Here is a 23,077-nt window from a genome sequence, read left to right as displayed (position 1 = left end):
TTGTTGAAGCTGAGTTATTTCGCCCATACTAAGATCTAAGTTGGCTGATTTTGTGTAGCCTCAGTTATTTTCTTTAAAGGGAATGCAGATGTTTCCTTTTATCTCCCTCTCTCTGGCAAGTGGCAACCATCCTTGAATATTGATCTCATATGGTCTCATATTGTCTACACCTGGAACAAGTCCTGCTGGGAACAACTGCTGCAATTATAGGCTATTAACATCTATAGACTTATTATTAAGGCTATTAAACACAAAATATCTGGTCAACACATGCTTTGGAATAGTTTAAATTCTGTGCATATTACCTAAAACAGGCCGTGTTATTGGCTGTACGACCATTTAAAACAAACGAGTTATTTGTATTATGAGTCAGGAATGCATAACATCTGATATTGTCATTTAAATGTTTAGGTCTACTAATTTATAGTTGCTGGGTTTGTCCAGTTGAGTTTACCGTGACGCAGTTGAGTAGGAGTGCACAGTCACCGACAACACAGTCTGGGTCTGGGTTGAGCAGCGGCAAGGTACGGATTATGACAGATTTAAGCTTTTGAAATGTTAAAATAACATTGTATTCATACACGTAGGCTATTGGGGTATAGATAACTGTTGTAGTTAGCCTACTTTATACGAAGTTATTTAACCTAATCGCTATGTGCGTAGCTAGTTTGCCTTATCTCGCTTAGTTTATAGCCTACTTTGCAAACGATGGATAACCGAGAACGTTAAACTAATTGTAGCCAATAATAGCTATCATGTACCCCAATTTAAGGTTACAAAATACAGCGTGTTTATGTTGCTACTTTAGGAGTGACCGATTGTAAACTCCATAAGACCCACCAACTGCTAAAGATGTGCAGTAACATTATGTTGTGTTTTTTTTATCATTAGGATGTTGCGTTTGCCTGCGGTGAGCCGCACTCTCTCAGCTGTCACGCGAACCAAAGGGGGCGTTCCCGCCACCACCAGTAATGGTAATACATACTTGTGGATCGATGTATTACTCTGATCGTTTAGTACTGTTCAGTCATGATCGCTTGTTAAACGCAATGCACTTCTGAAAGTCTACTCTTGGTGACCTTGTTCCACTCCGGGATTATCGTCAGGATTACAGGTTTGCCAGAGAGCAAATAAGAGAATGAACGCCAGACTGTGGCTATAATGGGACAATCAGTTATATTATATATATGACATTATGTGCAAATGTGTTACTTTTACACTGCTGATAAAAAAAATGGATGTGTGTTTACTGAAAACCAGAGCAATTTTTTTATCCATCAAGTCATGTTCACTGAAACCAGCTGCAAACTGAGCGTGAAATGTTGAAACCATTTGACTAGAAAATTATGCTTTGTGTTTCATCTGTGTTTCCAGCTTGTTCTGTAGCCACGGCAGCTGCTAGCAACTTGATAGAGGTGTTTGTAGATGGAAATCCTGTTACAGTGGAGCCAGGAACCACTGTGCTACAGGTGACTAACCAGCCTATTACCGGCAGTGATCTCATAGAATCTGCTTTGTTTACAGTAGGTTGAGTTCACAACATGTTGAAATCTTGTCTCAGGCATGCGAGAAGGTTGGAATCCAGATCCCTCGTTTCTGCTATCACGAACGCCTGTCGGTGGCAGGCAACTGCCGGATGTGTTTGGTAGAGATTGAGAAAGCACCAAAGGTAATCAAACGTGTTATGAAGCTCTACGGTATCATGCACGTACTGTATACGGGAGTCAGGTGGCTGAGCGGTTAGGGAAGCGGGCTAGTAATCTGAAGGTTGCCAGTTCGATTCCCGTCCATGCCAAATGACGTTGTGTCCTTGGGCAAGGCACTTCACCCTACTTGCCTCGGGGGAATGTCCCTGTACTCACTGTAAGTCGCTCTGGATAAGAGCGTCTGCTAAATGACCAAATGTAAATGTAAAATGTATACATCCTCATCTTGTAGGACGTGAATAATTTAACAATATATCATCTTGAATTACACATCTCTTGTAGCCGGTGGCCGCATGTGCAATGCCAGTCATGAAAGGTTGGAACATCTTAACAAACTCTGACAAAACAAGGAAGGCCAGGTACAAATAGAAGCCACTATTTTCCTAGACTTCATCCATTAACAGTGATTATCACAGGTAGCATAACTGTGTAGTACGATTGTAGTAGGCTAGTTGATAGGTTGGGAGCATTTGTAGGTCATGAATTGAGAGTTATTGGTCAGCTTGTTGTATTAAACTGGTGGAACTAACTTTTACAACCATGAAACCATGTGTTGCCTTTGTTTTCTGATAGAGAAGGAGTAATGGAATTCTTGTTGGCTAACCACCCGTTGGATTGCCCAATCTGTGACCAGGGGGGAGAATGTGACCTACAGGTAATAGATCTGTGCCTCACAAGTGCTTTACCTCTGGAGCTGAGAGCTGTCAAGCTAAAGGCTAAGGTTAAATTGACGTGTGTGTTTGTTTCACGACTGTGTCACCATAGGACCAGTCCATGATGTGTGTTTCACGACTGTGTCACCACAGGACCAGTCAATGATGGGTGTTTCACGACTGTGTCACCATAGGACCAGTCCATGATGTGTGTTTCACGACTGTGTCACCACAGGACCAGTCAATGATGTGTGTTTCACGACTGTGTCACCACAGGACCAGTCAATTATGTGTGTTTCACGACTGTGTCACCACAGGACCAGTCCATGATGTGTGTTTCACGACTGTGTCACCACAGGACCAGTCCATGATGTTTGGCAGCGACCGGAGTCGCTTCACGGAGAGCAAGAGAGCCGTGGAGGACAAGAACATCGGCCCCCTCATCAAGACCATCATGACTCGCTGCATCCAGTGCACTCGCTGTGTACGGTGAGTCCGACCAATGAGTCCATGGGACAAAGTAGGGGGGTCAGATGGCTGAGCGGTTAGGGAATCGGGCTATTAATCCGAAGGTTGCCGGTTCGATTCATGGCTGTGCAAAATGACATTGTGTCCTTGGGCAAGGCACTTCAACCTACTTGCCTCGGGGGAATGTCCCTGTACTTACTGTAAGTCGCTCTGGATAAGAGCATCTGCTAAATGACTAAATGTAAGTACACACATACAGTGTCTTCCTAGAGGCTAGGTTTGTCCTATGTACACCTCTATTTCAGCTTTGCCAGTGAGATTGCTGGTGTGGAAGACCTGGGAACCACGGGCAGGGGAAACGACCTCCAGATTGGCACCTATGTGGAGAAGATGTTCATGTCGGAGCTGTCTGGGAACGTAATCGACATCTGCCCCGTGGGGGCGCTGACTTCCAAACCTTATGCCTTCACCGCCCGTCCCTGGGAAACCAGGTTTGGACATTCTCTGCTACTATGTTTCAGGAGCTGTTGAAATCATTTCCATTATTCAATTTCCATTACTTTAAATACTCCATAATTATTTGATTCATGTAGCAGAAACTTTTATCCAAAGCCCCGTAGAAATAATGCATGTAGAAAGAACAGCGGAAGATCAAGGATTAGAAGTACATAGTTCGAACTAAGTTGGTGAGTCAAGAAAGGTCTGTTTTCACTGTAACTGACAAACACATTTGTCCACAGTCCTTTCTCATTTGCACATGTATACACTCCTACTCTCCTAGAGTGTTTCCGTATTTTGTGATTCTTACAGTTGTCTCCTTGGATTCCTCACAGGAAGACTGAGTCTATCGATGTGTTAGACGCCGTGGGCAGCAACATTGTGTTGAGCACCCGATCCGGAGAAGTCATGAGGGTCCTTCCTCGTCTCCACGAGGACATTAATGAAGAGTGGATCTCAGATAAGACCAGGTAGAGGACCAGATGAAGCCAGTATGGACTAACACCTTTTGCTCTGGTCCAGTCTTAATTTACACTGTCTTCTCTGGTCCAGACGTAATTTACACTATCTTCTCTGGTCCAGACTTAATTTACACTGTCTTCTCTGGTCCAGACTTAATTTACACTATCTTCTCTGGTCCAGAATTAATTTACACTGTCTTCTCTGGTCCAGACTTAATTTACACTGTCTTCTCTGGTCCAGACTTAATTTACACTATCTTCTCTGGTCCAGTTGTAAAGGTACAGTGAGTACGAAGTTTTGTCCCATATGAACATGTTGTGTAAGCTAATGAGGCCCTTTGAGAGTTGTTTAGCAACGCAGACAGCTCAGTGCCAGTGGAACGTTTGTTTCAAATTGTGGAGCAGCCAGCTACATTCCAGCCAATTATGTGCCAGCAATCCTGTTTAGCCAATCGCCTTCGGCGAGGTGGGCCTTTTTCCTTGGCTTAATTTGTAAAACCACTGTCAGTCAAACCTGAAGAAAGCACAGTAGTTCAGACAAGAATTGGGGAGCACTCATATTTGAATCGACTTTATAATGTTACCTATTGCAGCTTTAATTCCCAATTTCTGCTCTGGTCCAGTCATCATTCACACTGAACTTTTCAGCTCTCCTGATTGGCAGGTTTGCCTATGACGGGCTGAAGCGACAGCGGCTCACCCAGCCAATGGTGAAGAATGAGACCGGCCAGCTGGTGACCACTTCCTGGGAAGATGTGCTGACTCGTGTAGCTGGAGTAGTATGTGATACACTAAATATTCCAGTTTAGCACCCACCAATATGTATGTTAATAAATACAGAGCACACTTCATCTTGTCTGAGGCCTAGCCATGTAAATGTATTCCTAAAGTGTGTTCTCATTTGCAGTTACAAGGAGCTCAAGGTAACAAGGTAGCTGCTGTCGTTGGGGGGATGGTGGATGCAGAGGCTCTCGTTGCCCTGAAGGACCTGCTGAATCGTCTGAACAGTGATCACCTCTGCACTGAGGAGATGTTCCCCATGACGGGGGCAGGGTAAGGCTGGAACACTGGGGGGGGGGGGGGGGGGGGACAGACCTGGTCGAACTGTGACTACATCTGACGGGTGTGGCTTCTTTGATTGATTTGAAAAAAAAAAAAAGTCTTCAACAAGGCCAAGGGACCACACTGACTCTAATGACTTCTTGCTTAAAACACACTGCTTTTTGCACTGCATTACAAAATGGTATCTTGTACATTTGTATTTTTTGTAATATTTGTATTTTTATATTGTAATTTACGGCAACTTATATTTTATTTTATTGTATATTTAATTCTATTCTAATCCCACTTAGTACTGCTAGTTTATGTACCCTTAGTATAGATAGTCCACATATTTACATTTTAGGTATATGTTTATTGTATGCACCTTCCTGCCAAAGCAAATTCCTTGTCTGTGCAAACTTTCATGGCGAATAAATCCCATTCTGATTCTGATTCTGATTGTAGGTCTGACCTGCGCTCAAACTATCTGTTGAACACTCGCATTGCCGGTATTGAAGAGGCGGATCTGCTTCTTCTGGTGGGCACCAATCCACGCTATGAGGCTTCGCTTTTCAACGCACGGATCAGAAAGAGGTATCTGGGTGGCCTTGACCTTGATTTAAGTGCGGTTAAATTTGCAAGCGTTGGAATTTCCATGAAATTACTGTCATCGTTGCAGCAAGCTTCCTTCCAGGTCCAGATTTACTGTCTCTCTTTAAGTGGAAACTATAAATCTTAGGGGTGTTGCCACTGCATTGGCTGCTATGTCATACATGCATTCATAAATGGTGGTCTCTTCTGTAGTTGGCTCCACAATGAGCTGCAGGTGGCCCTTGTGGGGAGAGAGGTGGATCTGAGTTACACGTACAACCATCTAGGGGAGTCTGCAAAGGTTCTACAGGACATTGCAGCAGGGTCTCATCCCTTCTCTAAGGTAATATTGTGTGTGTGTGTATATATACAGTATGTAAATACTTTTTATATATATAAAAAAAATATATACTATACATTATAAAATGACACGTCCTTATATGTAATAAGTCTGTAGTGAATAGGTGAGCTTTGGTAAGAAACCTTATGACAATGTTACATTTACATTTAGTCATTTAGCAGACGCTCTTATCCAGAGCGACTTACAGTAAGTACAGGGACATGGTGTGAAGTGTGAAGTACAGGGTGAAGTGCCTTGCCCAAGGACACAACGTCATTTGGTGCGGCCGGGAATCGAACTGGCAACCTTCATATTACTAGCCCGATTCCCTAACCACTCAGCCACCTGACTCCATGTTCCCTAATTGAGGGTGGACATTTATTTCCTTTGCCTCTTTTGTTCACTGAATCTTTTAGGTTTTGGCTGAGGCCGAACGTCCAGTGGTAGTAGTGGGCAGTGGAATGCTGCAGCGAGCGGATGGGGCTGCAATACTGGCTGCCGTGTCCACCATAGCTCACAATGCTCGGGTTAGCAGCGGAGTTGATAATGACTGGAAGGTTCTCAATGTGCTTCACAGGTAAAAAATCCTGAAGCAAAATAATAGGAAACACACACATATATTTTCATGGTATAACAAAAAAAATGGTCACTTAAAGTTCTCTCTGTTGACCTAATGCTACAGGGTGGCAAGTCAAGTGGCTGCCCTGGATCTTGGGTACAAGGCAGGTGTGGAGGCAATCAGGAAGAATCCACCCAAGGTCCTGTTCCTCTTAGGGGCAGATGCTGGCTGCATTACTCGCCAAGACCTGCCAAAAGACTGCTTTATTATTTATCAGGGTCAGAAAAGCTTGTTCTTGACAATAGAGAGATGCTTCTCCAAGTTTTCTAACATTCCATATCCCTAAACCAGGATTTGCTTGATCAAACTATTCTGTAACTCTGCACAGGACACCATGGTGATGTTGGTGGACCAATGGCTGACATTATACTTCCTGGAGCTGCCTACACAGAGAAATGTGGCACCTATGTGAACACAGAGGGCCGCGCACAGCAGACCAGGGTGGCTGTGACCGCTCCAGGACTGGCCAGGGAGGACTGGAAGATCATCAGAGCCATATCTGAGGTAAACGACAATTTAGCTTAAATCAGTCTTGTGACGCGCTTGGATATGATTGGACGGGCTACTTGTCTGACTGTCTACCTACCTCCGGGCAGTAGTCAGGCAGCACGTTCATGTGTTTTGGAGGATTGGCTTTTAAGGGAGGAGTGGGATATTGTGGTTTGAATCCTTTCAAACTGGAGCTAAAATTGCTAGGTTCGCAAAACTTGCCTATCCTGCCTCTAACATTTTTGTTTGTTTTCCTTCCTCTCTTCAGCTTGCTGGAGCGATTCTTCCCTATGACACTATTGATGAAGTGCGTGACAGGCTGGCGGAGGTTTCACCCAACCTGGTGCGGTATGACAATGTGGAGGAGGCCAACTATTTTAGGCAGGCAAATGAACTGTCAAAGGTTAGTCATTACCTCACATTCATATCTACATATTCAGATCGACACTCAAAATGCCCTACAACTGAGCCCATTCCCCAAAATATACAGCTTTGCACCCTTTCTGGTATATTGGATGTCCAATGTCCAACAGTCCACAAGAATAACACGGTATGTCTTGTTTTTGTTAGTCTGTGGACCAGACTGTGCTTGCAGAGCCTCTGATCCCTCCATTGCTGACTGTGAGAGACTTCTACATGACAGGTACAGCCAGACTACTAGGACGGGATTTTCTAGAATATGATAGTGCAGGTTCACAGCCCTTTCTGCCTCCTTCCTCCTCAGATCCTATAAGCAGAGCCTCCCAGACCATGGCTAAGTGCGTGAAGGCAGTGAATGAAGGAGCATAAGCTGTCCAAGAGTTGTCCATTTGCTGAACCTGTTCTACTGTTTAATAGATGCCCATTCAATGTCATACACATCCGTAGGAACTGTATTTATTTGCAGTGTCGGTATTCTTTCGGTGTTCACACACTTAGTAATACATTACATGAAATGGCATTTAAATGCAGTAACATGTCATATGCATTTAAAGAAGACTATTCAGTTATTGTACCCTTTTACTGTCTAAGCAAATTGCTGTCCAGGAGAAATACATTCAACCCACATCTATTATGACCACTAAACTATTTTATTAAATACATTATTTATTTAATGTGTATGTTTAAGTCTGTACCATAGAAAATTAAGTAACTATTGAATTACTGAAGAGTATAATCAATGTAGATAACGAATACCTTTAATAAACATGTTTCTATGCTAGAAGTCTGTGCTGAATAAAGTCTTAGTAAAGTCAGTAAAATATCCCAAACTTTGAAGTAAACGTTTTCATATATAGGCTAGGCTATTTATTTTGTATTATTCACAATAGAGGAACTAGCCTATTAGGATAGGAACTAACTTTTTTCTTAATGTTCCCAAGTCGATAAACAAATATCGAATCAATAGGTAAAACGTGCATTATTTTTTATATTGATATTTGGCTGCTAAATTATGTTCTTATTTTAGTGCGTTATAATACTGCTAAGTTATATATTAAATAAGCATAACTGTTTCCGCTAGTTGTCCCAGTATATTCAGCACGTAACAGCAACACTGGAATCAGTGTTGAAAACTCATAAGGAATGACATGATATATTAACCATGGCCAGGTCGAGATGGACATCTAGCAATTGCAAGCTTGATATATTTAAAGTAATGTTCATATTTATTTTGGTGTACAGAACTGCAACAAATCTTCACGTCAGACTGCACCATACTACCCTACCCAGGACTTTTTGTGGCCTTTCTTCACTGCTGTTGCTATTACAAAGTTGAATTTCCAATATGGTAGAAGAGGTTGTTGTTGTTCAGTAGACCGTTGTCATGTCCCCGCAGTGCCTGTAGTGGTGCTGTGAGGAGTCTGCTGTGGACTGAACAAAAATCCCCAGCAGCTTCCAACTGCTAATATTTGCCTTGGATAATCTATATTTACATGCATCAGTATATGAAGTCATACTGTATTCGAGTAATATCAATGTTAGGATCCTAAAATATCGAATATCGATGCACATATAGCCAAGCTGTATCGAATAGACGTTTCGACTGTCTATCCGGAGTGAATACCTTATACAGCCTATACCAATTGAAGGTAAGCCGAGCCTTTACAGCGTCGAACAAAATTTTTGATGAACCTGGTTTTGGAGCAGGACTACTCGGTCTGCTTTGCTACCCGAGGCCCCTGGTTTGTGCGGCCTTCCGTCGTACAGAATCGTTTTCGTTGAAATGTTTTTGTGATGTTTGAACCTACCAGATGGTATGTATGCGGATTATTAAGTAAGTGCTACGAGAAAGGTCGCGATATTTTTTTGTATCCTTGCTGCCAACATAAATGTGTAAATTTCTTCGTTAGAAAAAGATCAGATGACATGGGGGTAACATTGTTTTGAAGGCCCTTTACTGGTTAAGCAGGCCTCTACGGCCCCCTCGCCTTTGTTTGAAACTATATTGTCCAGAAATCATGTTTTATACTCATACAATGCTATCATATTAGTTAAAGAAATTTCGAATCATTTTTTAAATAAATGTCAGTATATCGCAAATGCATACAGGCTTCATAATAAATATTTTAGAAAGTAATTTTCTGATGTTTCCGTTTCCTGGCTAGGACCACTAGTCTAGCTACTTTTCGTGTTTTTAGCGTCCTGTGTAGCTAGCGAGCTTATTGCTATAAACCCAGTCACGTTTTAGCTGTTTAACATTAGTGCTATGTATTTGTGGCGTCTCCGTCTTTTAAATGGGGAACATTACTCAGTTCATGAATGTTCCGTTAGGTTAATAAGTAGCTAGCAAGGCTTGGTAGCTGACAAATAATGAACAATTATAAGCGAGCTACAAGCCAAATGCATTTACTAGTTGACACTACTGTAACGTTAGCATCAGGTGCACCTGGGCGTTCTAGCTGTAATTAGTAATACATATCATAAAGGTGTTGTTAACCACTGTTTATAAATAGTTTTTTTTTGTGTGCACAGTACTATAGCAATAATCCTCTTACTCTACTGACTAGTTCGCGTTATACACTGTTTGCACATTTTTGGTTTCGATTTTTAACAACGTCAACTTACAGGTAGCTAACTGACTGGTTAGCTGGTTTTTCACCCACATATAGTACTAGGAGATTGGGGTGGTTGAGCGTCGTACACGTTTGTGCTTGCATGCAACTATTCAAATGAACAAAGTTGTTTAAATTGTGGTTTTAATCGTGAAACACATACTAATGCAGTGGCTCTATCAGATTAACAGTGCCTGAGATGTTTGACAGCATTTGCATCCTCCGCAAGTATTCAGTTAGTTTGACAGTTATTTGTATGCATTCTGAGCCTTGTAATATATTCAGTATACATCAGTGGAAGATATATTTTCTGAATTCAGACGAAGAACGTGGTAAATAAAGTTTTGATGAAGTGACCAAAACAAGATGAGACATAAGACTAGGCAGTTAGACAGCTGCTTTTATAAAAACGAAAAAGAAACATTTGGTAACAACAAACACAACTTATGCAAGCAAGATAGTAGCTGTACATGGCATGATCAGGAGGTGGACAGAAAGATCTAAAGTGTAGGTAAGATTGACAGTTCTTTTTGTCAGCAAAACCTTTCTCATTTTAACCATACTGTTGGAACACTGCTGTGAAAGTTGATTTGTACACTAGTCCACCCTGTTTTCCTGTGAAGGACGGGGGTTAGTCCCTAGGATTAGTTCTGGTGATGCAAGACTCACGGTTTTTCCTGGTTTCCCCCCCCTCAGCTGATGTTCTCAAGGACAAGAGTCACGTGATGTATGAGGGCAAACACATACACTTCTCGGAGGTGGACAATAAGCCATTGTGCTCATACAGCCCTAAGCTCTGCAAGCAGCGCAGGCTAAATGGCTATGCCTTCTGTATCCGTCACGTCCTGGAGGATAAGACGGCCCCCTTCAAGCAATGTGAATATGTGGCCAAGTACAACAGCCAACGATGTACCAACCCCATCCCCAAGGCAGAGGACCGCAGGTGAGCTCTCCGCCTTCCTTGCAATCGACACAGAGTTCTGCTGCGTACGAAAACATTAAATGTTTTTATTTATTTTTTACAGATACTGTAACAGCCACCTGCAAGTACTCGGCTTCATCCCGAAGAAGGAACGAAAGAAGAAGCACGAGGCGTTGGAAGAGATGCGCTCGAGGAACCACCTGGAGTCGGTGGCTCTCAACATAACCGTGCCCTCGTTGGCTCTGAAGGTTCCCAACGGCTTGGATGAGCTGCCGCCCTCCCTGCCCTGCGCCCGCCTGCTGCTGCCCTCCGACGGGGAGCTCCTGGACCCTTTTGCCTTCTACGAGGACGACACGGACGGGGAGGAGGGCCCCCCTCGGAAGGGCTCGACTGTCCGGAAGAAACTGCAAAGCCGGCTGGTGCTCAACCAGAAACTCCAGCTCCACCATGACACGGACCTTCTCCAGCCCCCGCCAGAGCACTTTAGCCCCGCCCCCGCCCCCCGGCCGCACCCTTCCTCCCCCCTCCAGCCCCACCTCCCCCGCCAGCCGCCAGGACTCCTCCAGCCCCCACAGCACTCCGCCATGCCCTCCTTCGTCCTCTCAGGACAGCAGCAGGGACTATTATGCAATCCAGCGCCACCTCAGACACCCCCCTTTCTGCCAGCCGGGCTGCCTCCCAACACGGCCCCCAGCCCGGCCCAGCCCCCCGGGCCCTCCCTGGGCAGGAAGAGCCTCCTCGCCGCCTCGCCCCTGCCCCCCGGCGGCTGGGACCCGGCTCCTGCCCAGCGGCACGTGGTGGCCATGCGCCCGGCTGTCTTCTCACCGCCCGCTGCCTGCCTCGCCAGGCTCCAGCATCTGGTGCAGCTCTGCAGCCAAAGACATCAGCAGCACGGAGACCTCTTTCCTCACCTAGGTGCCTCCATCTCCCCCTACACACGCACTCACCCACGCACAATCACCCACACACATCACACAGACGGTCAGCAATGTTGACCTTGTATTGTATGTTAGCTTTGGCTGTGTGATATCATTTACATTAAGTCATTTAGCAGATGCTCTTATCCAGAGCGACTTACAGTAAGTACAGGGACATTCCCCACGAGGCAAGTAGGGTGAAGTGCCTTGCCCAAGGACACAACGTCATTTTTCCAGGCCAGGAATCGAACCAACAACCTTATGATTAATAGCCTGACTCCCTAACCGCTCAGCCATCTGACCCCCAGGTCCATCTTTTGCTAGTGTACTTGACAGGAAGCTGTTGTGGCTGGACTAACTGGTTGTCTTGCAGGGTTGGACTGGTCTGAGGACAGCGAGGAGGACGAGGAGGCCGAGAGGGTCCCACCATATCAGGCCTCCTGGCGGCTACAAGGAGGCCACCTGCAGGACGGGTGCGTTCACGTCGCTCCATCACCCCAGCACAGCACAGGACAAACCATAACACACAACCAACCCACGGATCCTCAACAATCGCGTTTTCCCCGGGGTGCAACCAGGTCCGAGGAGGAGGGCGGCTGCTCGCGGCGGACGAGGCTGGCTCGGCTGTGCTCATACCTGCAGGAGAAGTACAAGCACATGTGCAGACAGGAGAGGGCGAGCATGCGCCAGAAGAGATACCGCCACGCCTTCCGGAAGGCCCTGCTGCACGCTGCCAGTAAAGACCCGGACTGCGCTGGGCAGCTGATCCAGGAGCTACACAACGCCTCCAGGACTTCCTCGAGGTAACCCCGCCCCCCCCGATCCGTCAATGATGCCCGTTTTGGATTTGATGTTTTTGCTGCACTGAGCTATAATACTGGTGTTGAGATGTTATTATCGCCCGCTGTGCCTGGTAGCGCCTGTGGTTACTTTGCAGTGTGTCTGGTAATTACAGACCGTTCCTTGACTGACAACCAGAACACTGTTAGCCAGAGCTAGGCACTTCTGATCCTTGATTTTCCATTGTGCTTTCTACATGAACACTTTGCATGTCGCTTTGGATGAAAGTGCCAAATGAATTAAATGTTATTCTATTCACAAGGTTCGGGTCCTTTGATACGCAAGACTAAAAGTGTTGTACAAGTACCAACTCCTCTGTGTGCAGTAGGCTGATGGTGGTGGTTCCAGAGCTGCCAGGGAGGATGATTGTAGTGGGGTTATGTGGATCGGAGGGATTGTTGACGCTGTGCTGCTCTTGCCCCCCCCCCCCCCCCCCCCCCAGTGTGGCTTCACTGGGGGAGCAGGATCCAGAGACAGGAATCTGCACTGGCAGCACCAAGGGTCTCGCCTGCCACAGCCCAGCTCTGCCCTTCACCCGACACTGCTTCCAGCGTATCCTTCCCTCTGCTCCCAGACACTGCTCACCCACACTAAGGCCCGTACGAGAGACCTACAGGAGCCAGTAATGAGGATTAATCATTGACCCTTGGTTGTTATGATGTATGGGTTGGTGTGTGAGGGGTGTGGCTGTATTGGTTTCCTTCACTGTGCTTTGTAGACATCCTGTTGAACCGCTTCCAGCAGCTGTTCTCCAGTTGCACAGCCAAATTTGCTGATGGACAGCAATGCTCGATCCCTGTGTTTGACATCACGCACCAGACGCCGCTCTGTGAGGAGCACGCCAAAAAGATGGTGAGTTCTCCGTGGCGCTGTTCGTCGGTGACCACGCGCCACCATCTTGTTTGTAGGCGCGTGAATCAAGGCTACTTCAGGTACCTCAGAGTAATGCACTTGGAGTACCTATTACTGGGGCTAACTCTCTCTGGGAGTAACTCTCTCTGGGACTAACTCTCTCTGGGACTAACTCTCTGGGACTAACTCTCTCTGGGACTAACTCTCTGGGAGTAACTCTCTCTGGGACTAACTCTCTGGGACTAACTCTCTGGGAGTAACTCTCTCTGGGACTAACTCTCTCTGGGACTAACTCTCTGGGACTAACTCTCTCTGGGACTAACTCTCTGGGACTAACTCTCTCTGGGACTAACTCTCTCTGGGACTAACTCTCTGGGACTAACTCTCTGGGACTAACTCTCTCTGGGACTAACTCTCTCTGGGACTAACTCTCTCTGGGACTAACTCTCTCTGGGACTAACTCTCTCTGGGACTAACTCTCTCTGGGACTAACTCTCTCTGGGACTAACTCTCTCTGGGACTAACTCTCTCTGGGACTAACTCTCTCTGGGACTAACTCTCTGGGACTAACTCTCTCTGGGACTAACTCTCTCTGGGAGTAACTCTCTCTGGGACTAACTCTCTCTGGGAGTAACTCTCTCTCTCTCTCTCTCTCTCTCTCTCTCTCTCTCTCGGAGTATCTCTCTCTGGGAGTATCTCTCTCTCTCTGGGAGTAACTCTCTCAGATGTTAGTGACTCACCACTGCGTTGGTTTGTTCCTTGCAGGACAACTTCCTGCGAGGGGATGGGAACCGGCGAGTGCAGCACCAGCAGCACCAGCAGAGGAAGCCCCGGAAGAAGACCAAGCCCCCGGCGCTCACCAAGAAACACAAGAAGAAGCGCAGGAGAGGACCGCGCCGCCCCCAGAAACCCATCCCCCCAGCGCTGCCCCAGGGCAACCTGGGAATGCCTTCCTCCAGCCTGGCCATGCCCACTCAGACCAGCATCAGGTCAGCCCAGCCAGAGCTCCAGCCTACTGTGGGGGAGGGGTGTGTATGGTGGAGGTGTGTGTGTGTGCGTGTGTGTGTGTGTGTGTGTGTTGATGCGTGTGTGCTGTTGCAGGTGTGTGTGTATGGTGGAGGTGTGTGTGTGTGTGGTAGTAGGTATGTGTGGTAGTGTGTGTGTGTGTGTGTGCTGTCCATGCAGTCCTCCTGACGGTGTGAACTTGTTGCAGGAGTCCCTCCACCCCAGAGCTGAGCACCGACGAGCTCCCTGATGACATCACCAACGACATGGCGGACATTCCACATGACCTGGAGCTCAACCAGGAGGACTTCTCAGACGTTCTGCCCAGGCTCCCCGACGACCTGCAGGACTTTGACCTGTTTGAAGGTACCCTGATGTGCCTCACCACCATTCACTGTCACGACCGTCACATGGACTTTATTGATCTGTTGTCGATCACGAAAGGAAGTTCAGTGCTTCGGTTGTGAGATGGATCTACTTGCATGTTTCAGTCAGTCAGTCAGTCAGTCAGAGGATCTCCCACTAAGCAGAGAGGCTGGCCGGTCCACGAGGGGTCTCTGGATGTGAGCTGTGTGTGTGTGTGTGTGTGTCTCCAGGTAAGAATGAGGAGCTGCTCCCCACCACAGAGGAGGCTGAGGAGCTGGTGCGAGCGCTGCAGGCCATGGGCTCCTACCCAGACTCTCTGGTGTGCCTGACGTCCATGGGGGAGCTGGCTCCGGCCGACGCCGTGGACCACCGGGCCCTGGCCGTGTTCCCCGGCCCCGTGGTCCAGCCCGGGGGCATGGGAGACCTCCTCAACAGCCGCGGGAACTTCCCCAGCCTGGAGCTGGAAGACAACCTGCTGCACTCGGCCGGGAGCCACTTCCCCCCGCCGCCCTCGGCCCAGACCCCCGCCCAGACGCCCACCCCCGGGCCCAGCTTGACCACCTCGGCCTCCACCGGCCCCGCCTCCAGCACCCTGCTCATCCAGAGCACCCTGTCCGAGCGGACGTTTCCCCGGACGCACCCTCCCCACGTCCTGGCCAAGCCTGAGGGGCCGGGCTCCCCGCTGCGGGGCGGCCAGTACAGCAGCGAGCACGTGCCATCCCCCTACAGCGAGCACATGGCCTCGCCCCACGCCAGCTCCTTCCAGACAGACTCCTCCCTCCTGCTGGAGGGCCCGCTGAGCGGGGTCCCGGCCCCCGCGCGCCCCTCCTGGAACAACCTGCCCCTGCCCCTCACGGACCCCACACAGTATGGAAACCTCGTCGGACCGGAGGGTCACCTCATATCCACCTCTCTGTCCACGCCCCCTTCCACCAGCCACTCCGTGACCCTGCAGCCCGTGGCCGCCCTCTCAGCGATGCCCCAGAGTGGCCTGACGGGCTTGACTTCTCCCCCCGGCGCTCCTGCGCCCTCGCCCCGGGACATCCTGGCCTCCACCCAACCCAAGCAGCAGCTCCCCCAGTTCAGCGCGGCCTTCGGCCACCAGCTGGCCTCCCACAGTGGCATCCCCAAGGACGTGCAGCCCAGCCACAGCTCCACGGCGCCCCCCACTGGCTTCTCCATAGCCAGCGCGACCGCTGCAAGTGCCAACAGCACCACGCCCCCCTTCCCGCAAAGCAACTGAGTTAGCCAGCCTCGCGCGGGTCTCGCCAGTGGACTCGCTCAACGATCCAATTCGCTCGGGAAAATGATCGGCCCAACATGATCTGTGACGAGAGTGCAATGTTTTTGTAGGTTTATTTCTATTATTTTTTTTATTTTTTTTTACGGTGCACTATTTTGCACAACCTCAGATTTCTTTTTCTTGGCCTTGGGTGATTTTATTGATCTGGAAACCAATTGGCAACCTCATGCTTAACGGTATGAACAGGTCGTTTCTCTTGAGTCCACTGGCCGGGCCGCATGCTGCTTGGTGGTTGTACACAGCGGGTGGGGGTGGGGTGGGGGAGGGATGGGGTAGCTGGGCGGGGGTTTGGGGGCAGGGGACCCAGTAGCCAGTAGACTGGTCTGATGACAAACATTGGTGGAAGGACCTTAGACAGACAGATGATTCCTATCACAGTGACAGAAACAGTGCTGGAGAATTCAATGATAAAGCCTCAAATCAGTGGTCTGTTTCTTTTTTTTTTTCTTTGTTCCTTGTTTTTTTTTTTTCCAGTTTTAGTCCTGTCCAGTTTTAGTCCTGTCTAACAGCCATGAACTATATCCTGCCTTGCTCATATGTGTGATCATTGCATTTTTCTTTTTTTCCATTGGTTACACACACACACACACACAGCTCCACTCACTACTAACCATGACAGAGATTCTAGTTGTGAGGATGAATGACCGTGACCCTTAGTGGGGCAGAGGACCCCCCTCTGTCAGATGTGATCATGTCAAGTCCCACCTTCCTGGATTTCTCACACACAGAAATCGCCAAACAACTTTTAAAACACCAGTTTTTATATTGTACATATTTGCTCTTTTTATTGGGTTACTCAGAAACTTCAACAGAACTTTTGACTTCACCATTGGTTGTGGACCTCTAATATAGGTGGCCTATTTAGAAACTTGAAGGTAAATCTGGATACTGAAAGCAATAAACTCATGACATACTCTATTGTCACAGTATTGTAATGTAATGTATTGGTCTCCACTAGTTGTATCTTAACTATGTAATCCAAACTGATGTGGGTCAGAAATATGCTTGGGCCTGTATAACTCTTGTGTCATAAACCTTATTTGAAACAAGGCTGAACTGTTTTCTACAAACTGGACTGTCTATAGCAGACCACTGACCAGGTCAGACCATCTTGTCTTGGGTCATGCGGAGTAGCGTTACACAGCTCTGGTGGACGAGGGGTCGGTGTAACGGTATGGGTGAGGACGGCCAAACCCAGGGGCAAGTGTCCACCCCTCTGCCCCTCGCTGGGCTTGGGATGTCATAATGGCCTTTTATAGGGACGTGCATGCCCATGTTCTCCCTCTGAGAGAGGAACTCTCTCCTTCAGGAACCCAGAGGCCGAGCGACACGGAGCGGGCCTGTCTTTATATCAGAACCAACCTACCCGGTAACCGACCAAGAGGAAGTAGGGTTTCACTAGCCGTGTTTATGAATTGGTATACGGACGTGCGTGTTCTGGTATACGGACGTGTGTGTTCTGCCCGCCTGTCTGCTGTCCTGTCTGTCTGTCTGTGTCTGTCTGTGTGGTAGTGTGACGCCACAGTGTAAACTGGTGCAATGAGCATGCCTGAGATATAACGCTGTCTGTGGAACTCAAACGCTCGATTTATCAGGTGAATTTTTAGGGTCGATGGTGCATGGTAACTGGGGTCCCTCTGTTTAACTGTATGGTTGGGGGAAATAAGGATTCAGCTCCATCTACCTGACAGCTTGTCCCTCTGGTTTTCTGAACTCCTCTTGAAAACAGTACAACCATGAGTTCTGGTAGGATTTTATAGAAACGGACAGATTCTCAGACATTGTTGAGTATTGGGTATGTTCATAGAGTAGCAATCTCCCTACGTTGGGTTTTATTGGTGAGTTGAGTGGCAGTGGATTGAAAATTAAAAAGGAAAAAAAATATTGTCATTTGTGGTGGAACCAGCGTTTTGTGGAACACCTGTCTTGTTTTAATGGCTATCAAAATTCTTGGAATCTTTTAAACGTGGAATGATCAATGTTTGTGTGCACTTTGTCATTACGTTTTGGCAAAATGTCTTGTAGGACAGTATTTTTGATAGCTATTAAACCGTAGCAAGCTGTGGCTTCTGAAAGACTGGGATTGCATGTGAAGACGAGCTTTCGGCCGAGTGCAGGAACACCAACATCGTCCCCTGATTGTGACTACAGGCTTGGTCCTTGGTGGCATTAGGTTTAACTATATGCATTTCATACTTTTTTACTAAGAAGATTAGCAGTATCCAAAAATCTGTTTGGATTTCATTGTAGGTCTGCGCGCAGGACTGTTTATCAGCTGTTGTCCCATTTCTGGTTGTCCTTTTGACCAGGACGTCCACAGCGTCGTCAGGGTAACCACACCCCAGGTTCTGCTTAGCCAAGGCCTCGTTCTCTCCCAGTTCCAAAGAAACATGTTAAAGTACGCGCTACCAGAGCAGCCAGTTTAGCTTGCCGTTTTGGCTCGATGACTTATGTTGTTGTCTAGATGTACAGCCTCGAGGAATTAGGCTAGGTGGTCTGGAATGTTGAATTCGAGCAAGCAAGGCTATTTACCAAGCATGAGATTAGTCACTGCACAGGTCATTCTCCCCCCCAACTATTAAAGATCAAAATGAACAGGGCTCTGTAGGCACTTGTAACTGCTTGAATTCAGAGATTGCTGAGAAATTCCTATACTCATTGAATGTACTGTATTACTGTTTTTAAAGATGATAGGATGAGCTAATAATATTCTACTCACCTTTTGTTATTGGTCCTTGTTTAATTTGTCTACGGTATTTTTTTGTATACAAAGGTTTACATTTTTATGTATATTTTTCTTGTGTACAAATTATGTAATATGTGTATAAACACTGTATGTAATATCTGTATATAGTGTGATAAAATTTGATCTTTTGTTTTTGGATGTATAAATAAAACTTGCTGTGAGGTATTCACTGACATCGGATGTCGATGGGAGTTTTGTTTCCTCAACTAGAATTGTGCTCCATCATAAATAGTTCTAGTAAGTGTAATATTGGTGAAATTCACAGTTTCACTGTAATGTATGGATGTAATTTGTGTATGTACTATCTGTAACCAGAAGAGGGCATGCCTTTCACTGAGTCTGTCATGTTACACTGAAATGCAAAGTATATTTACATTCCAACATGATTACCTGGTACTCATCCAACAGCCAACACAAACCAAAGTAAATTTGCATTAGACTTTAATTTCTCTTAATCACTTGAAAGCTTACAAGGCATCCAATCCCTTGATGCTGGAGGCATAAGCAAGGATTATATACAGGACTAGAAACTGTCAGCAATGTTACAGAAAAAAAATGTACATGGGTGATAACTATCCCAGCATTAACATTAAACATAAGACCACATTTTATTCATCCTCTAATACTGCTTTAAGTTATAAAAATATTCTTGTTCCATAGAATATATAACAGGTGTTGGAAAATAAATGTCTTGATGACATCACTGTTAATGCCATACACCAAAATACAGTAGTAATCTTGTAAAAAAAAGAACACGTCAAATCCTCGTACCTTTTCCAACTCCTGAAGAGATGCTTACAAAGTGCGACACACATGAAGGATCCAACTAGACAAGGTGCAAATGACATAACAGGACAGTGGGGAAATCACATGGCACTTTCATAGTGTGGAACAAAAAAAAAAGAGGGAATCATTGAAGTAAATGGGAGCCAAATCCATTATGGGCAGATAGTTTACAGAAATGTAAAAGAAAAAAAGACAGGGATTTTTAAATGGATTCTGATCATCCTGCTCATGATTACAAAAACATGACAAACATGATTAACTGCCTCATCTACGTGTACAGACAGGCTGACTATTTGCATCAATACTCAGATGATTTTTTTAAATGAGTGTCAGGGTAGTAACTGCTTCCAAAGATTTGGGATTTTAGCCTTAAACTAATGAGGGACAAGGAGTTAAATGAGAGACCTTGCACCATTTTCCATAAAAGTGTGATGAAGACTTCTCCAACCCCAGGTACAACAAAGATATCAGGTCAGAAGAACACAAACATTTGAACTCCAGTGAAACGGTTTGTTCATATTTCTGTTCCACTATGATATGTGATTGAAGGTTAATCACTGTGCTGAGATATCTCACATTTGAAACATTATTGCTGCATTTGTTGGTAGATGCAGGCACGTAAAAAAAAAAAAAGATTTAAAAAAAGGAATTCTTTTTTTTGACTTGGCCAAAAAGGAAAGTGCTTGGCTCAAATCTGGTCAAGCTGAGCTTGGGTCACCCCCACTCTCTACAGAAACGCTAAGGCTCATTTTGAACACTCGAGGTTCAGGAAACCGCGTTGATCTAGTCCTCTGGTATGCTACAACGCATACGGCACGGGTCAGCTCACAGGAGTTATTTTCATGCACATTCGTGTGAAACTACAGAGTCAGACTAGCAGCAGAGCAGGGCAGAGAGGTCGGGCGTGATGCTGCTCTCGTATCGGCAAAAGCGGGCCAAGTCCTCTCCATCCTATGACTAGTCTATGCAGACACGTCTGCGAACCTTCCAGCTCAAGATTCTCATGCTTGGTGTGAATCACAGGGTATACTCATCTACTGTTAGGCTGCAATACTAACTCTATGAAGCCCAGAAAGTCCACATCCCAGGGAACAGTTCTTCTACCTAGCATGACAGCCCAGCAGCCTCGTTATCAAGCTACTGTCGTACGGCTGATTTATATCTATCGTAAAAAAGGCATTTCTATTTGAAGTGCAATTCAAGCGCTTGGTACAGTAAGGAAACAGATTGTACCACTGTTTCCAGGAAGACTCGTGTCTAGTGAAGATAGAGAAAGTACTGGTGTGTAAAACAGGGGAAACTTGTCACCACACCGAGTTGTTCCGGAAATGAGGAAAAGCTCAAGAAATGTGGTACAATGTGGCCTCCTGGACCTGCAGCTAGGAGGGGTCAGTGTGGAGACTGGAGGGCTGGGTAGGACAACTACGGCCAAACAAAGAGCGGGAAACCAAAAGTCGTCGAGCAAATCGCTACAATCAGCCTAAGAAAAGGACAGACATCGGCCATTTTTCTTTCGATGGACCAGCGTCCTTGGAAATAAACGTATTAAAATGAGAAAATCCAAGATTGAAATACAAAATAACAAGTAATACAAGGCAAGGCAATCTCAGTTATGGCCATTTATCGCTCTTAAAATATTTACCTTTTCTGATAGTATCTACAGTTTGCATTTGGCCATTTACACAGTGATTCCTTTACATACACTCCATTATTTGTCTGTAAAAATGAGCCTATTTACACGTTTGTACAGCCAACCAGCTGAAGTGCGTTCCACCTCCTGGACTATCATCCACTTAAAGCAAGATACCTGAGGTTCCTAAAGAATGCTTCCATCTCCAGAGCATGAACTCCACCGTTCAGTTCACAGGGTATCAAGGGAACGGCTTTCACACACACATGCACGGGGCATCCCACTCGCGCAACCACAACACACACACACACACACACACACTCTTCAAAAGGGTGCTGATAGTACGACGTTAGGAATAAGCCACACCAATGATGATGACGATCGTTCCACATGATCCACCTCCATCCTGAGTGTGACCTGCCGTGGATGAGGGAGGTGTAGAGACCAGGGGTCCTGCAGCAGGTGGAACCAGAGAGGCAGCCAAGCGACCCCGCCCTCCCCCCCCCCCCCCCTCCCTGCTGGATGTGTGCGTGGTGAGGTGTGCTGCAGTGCTGGGGCCCTCCCTGAGGGGGGTGGGGTGGTTGGGGGTCCTGGCTGGGGGGGCTCAGGGCAGGGCCGGGTGGAGGGGGCTGAGTGAGGGGGGCCTGGAGGAGGAGGGCTGGGAGACGAAGGCTCCACCGCAGGTCACTGGGACGTCGAGCCCCTGGGGACAGAGAACCTGACAAACACGGACGCGCCGGCCGTCAGGAAGAGAGACGGTGTCACCGAGCTGGAGGCCCGGGGGTGGAGGTGACACTGTGGACCGCTGCCGGCCCGTGTGAGGTGTGGGGTGCGTGGAGCGTTACCTCTGGAGTCGGTGAACCAGTCCAGACACCAGGGCGTCGGCAATGCCGGGGCAGGCCTCCTCTGCCAGGAGCACGGCCTGCTCCAGCTCCTCGACAGCCTGGGCCTGGCCGCTGCCCGCCTTGCGCTTCTCCTTCAGCTGTGGGGAGGGAGGAAAACACTCACTAGGAGTCCTGGAGGGCTGGGTGTGTGACCCTGGAGGGCTGGGTGTGTGACCCTGGAGGGCTGGGTGTGACCCTGGGTGTGTGACCCTGGAGGGCTGGGTGTGACCCTGGAGGGCTGGGTGTGAACCTGGAGGGCTGGGTGTGACCCTGGAGGGCTGGGTGTGAACCTGGAGGGCTGGGTGTGACCCTGGAGGGCTGGGTGTGACCCTGGGTGTGTGACCCTGGAGGGCTGGGTGTGACCCTGGAGGGCTGGGTGTGAACCTGGAGGGCTGGGTGTGTGACCCTGGAGGGCTGGGTGTGAACCTGGAGGGCTGGGTGTGTGACCCTGGAGGGCTGGGTGTGAACCTGGAGGGCTGGGTGTGTGACCCTGGAGGGCTGGGTGTGTGACCCTGGAGGGCTGGGTGTGTGACCCTGGAGGGCTGGGTGTGACCCTGGAGGGCTGGGTGTGAACCTGGAGGGCTGGGTGTGACCCTGGAGGGCTGGGTGTGAACCTGGAGGGCTGGGTGTGACCCTGGAGGGCTGGGTGTGTGACCCTGGAGGGCTGGGTGTGAACCTGGAGGGCTGGGTGTGTGACCCTGGAGGGCTGGGTGTGAAACCCTGGAGGGCTGGGTGTGTGACCCTGGAGGGCTGGGTGTGACCCTGGAGGGCTGGGTGTGACCCTGGAGGGCTGGGTGTGACCCTGGAGGGCTGGGTGTGACCCTGGAGGGCTGGGTGTGAACCTGGAGGGCTGGGTGTGACCCTGGAGGGCTGGGTGTGACCCTGGGTGTGTGACCCTGGAGGGCTGGGTGTGAACCTGGAGGGCTGG

The 23,077-nt window shown here is 47.7% G+C and overlaps 3 protein-coding genes across 7 annotated transcripts in view; 2 read left to right on the top strand and 1 right to left on the bottom strand.

The window, feature by feature from the left end:
- The first annotated feature begins 52 nt into the window (after nucleotides 1-52).
- Nucleotides 53-8,273, top strand: LOC134017772 (NADH-ubiquinone oxidoreductase 75 kDa subunit, mitochondrial-like). Its single transcript, XM_062457771.1, has 19 exons — nucleotides 53-524; nucleotides 892-974; nucleotides 1,375-1,469; nucleotides 1,562-1,669; nucleotides 1,989-2,065; nucleotides 2,280-2,361; nucleotides 2,718-2,848; nucleotides 3,133-3,318; nucleotides 3,661-3,795; nucleotides 4,451-4,565; nucleotides 4,694-4,839; nucleotides 5,293-5,421; nucleotides 5,632-5,761; nucleotides 6,175-6,335; nucleotides 6,441-6,595; nucleotides 6,706-6,881; nucleotides 7,135-7,269; nucleotides 7,437-7,509; nucleotides 7,591-8,273. The coding sequence occupies exons 2-19, from the start codon at nucleotides 893-895 to the stop codon at nucleotides 7,653-7,655; spliced, it is 2,181 nt and encodes a 726-aa protein (XP_062313755.1). The 5' UTR covers nucleotides 53-524; nucleotide 892; the 3' UTR covers nucleotides 7,656-8,273.
- A 129-nt stretch (nucleotides 8,274-8,402) lies between these two features.
- On the top strand, nucleotides 8,403-16,350 carry ino80da (INO80 complex subunit Da). Of its 5 annotated transcripts, none has more exons than XM_062457767.1 (10): nucleotides 8,403-8,935; nucleotides 10,595-10,841; nucleotides 10,924-11,735; nucleotides 12,111-12,210; nucleotides 12,316-12,540; nucleotides 13,020-13,129; nucleotides 13,296-13,429; nucleotides 14,195-14,418; nucleotides 14,643-14,800; nucleotides 15,031-16,350. In XM_062457767.1, the coding sequence occupies exons 2-10, from the start codon at nucleotides 10,624-10,626 to the stop codon at nucleotides 16,041-16,043; spliced, it is 2,994 nt and encodes a 997-aa protein (XP_062313751.1). In that variant the 5' UTR covers nucleotides 8,403-8,935; nucleotides 10,595-10,623; the 3' UTR covers nucleotides 16,044-16,350. The 5 variants fall into 5 exon arrangements, with proteins under 5 accessions (XP_062313751.1, XP_062313752.1, XP_062313750.1 ...); XM_062457768.1 differs by having other exon boundaries at nucleotides 8,403-9,100; XM_062457766.1 differs by having other exon boundaries at nucleotides 8,403-9,120.
- A 2,923-nt stretch (nucleotides 16,351-19,273) lies between these two features.
- stk24a (serine/threonine kinase 24a (STE20 homolog, yeast)) overlaps nucleotides 19,274-23,077 on the bottom strand; it is an 18,269-nt gene continuing 14,465 nt past the window's right edge. Inside the window, exons 10-11 of the mRNA XM_062457772.1 lie at nucleotides 22,111-22,247; nucleotides 19,274-21,983 (exon numbers count right to left, since the gene is read on the bottom strand). Coding sequence (XP_062313756.1) covers nucleotides 21,950-21,983; nucleotides 22,111-22,247 — 171 coding nt within the window. The 3' untranslated portion in view covers nucleotides 19,274-21,949. The remainder of the gene's footprint in view (nucleotides 21,984-22,110; nucleotides 22,248-23,077) is intronic.

Source organism: Osmerus eperlanus, chromosome 3, assembly GCF_963692335.1.
Source record: "Osmerus eperlanus chromosome 3, fOsmEpe2.1, whole genome shotgun sequence".
Taxonomy (NCBI): domain Eukaryota; kingdom Metazoa; phylum Chordata; class Actinopteri; order Osmeriformes; family Osmeridae; genus Osmerus; species Osmerus eperlanus.
This window is presented reverse-complemented; position numbering and strand designations above follow the sequence as displayed.

Bases quoted from the DNA above. Each gene is read 5' to 3' on its own strand.
- LOC134017772 (XM_062457771.1), top strand. From the start codon at position 893: ATGTTGCGTTTGCCTGCGGTGAGCCGCACTCTCTCAGCTGTCACGCGA. The intron at 1,470-1,561 runs GTGACTAACCAG...ATCTTGTCTCAG, and splicing joins CAGGAACCACTGTGCTACAG to GCATGCGAGAAGGTTGGAAT. The intron at 5,762-6,174 runs GTAATATTGTGT...TGAATCTTTTAG, and splicing joins GGTCTCATCCCTTCTCTAAG to GTTTTGGCTGAGGCCGAACG.
- ino80da (XM_062457766.1), top strand. From the start codon at position 9,081: ATGTTTGAACCTACCAGATGGTATGTATGCGGATTATTAA. The intron at 9,121-10,594 runs GTAAGTGCTACG...CCCCCCCCTCAG, and splicing joins GTATGTATGCGGATTATTAA to CTGATGTTCTCAAGGACAAG. The intron at 14,801-15,030 runs GTACCCTGATGT...GTGTGTCTCCAG, and splicing joins GGACTTTGACCTGTTTGAAG to GTAAGAATGAGGAGCTGCTC.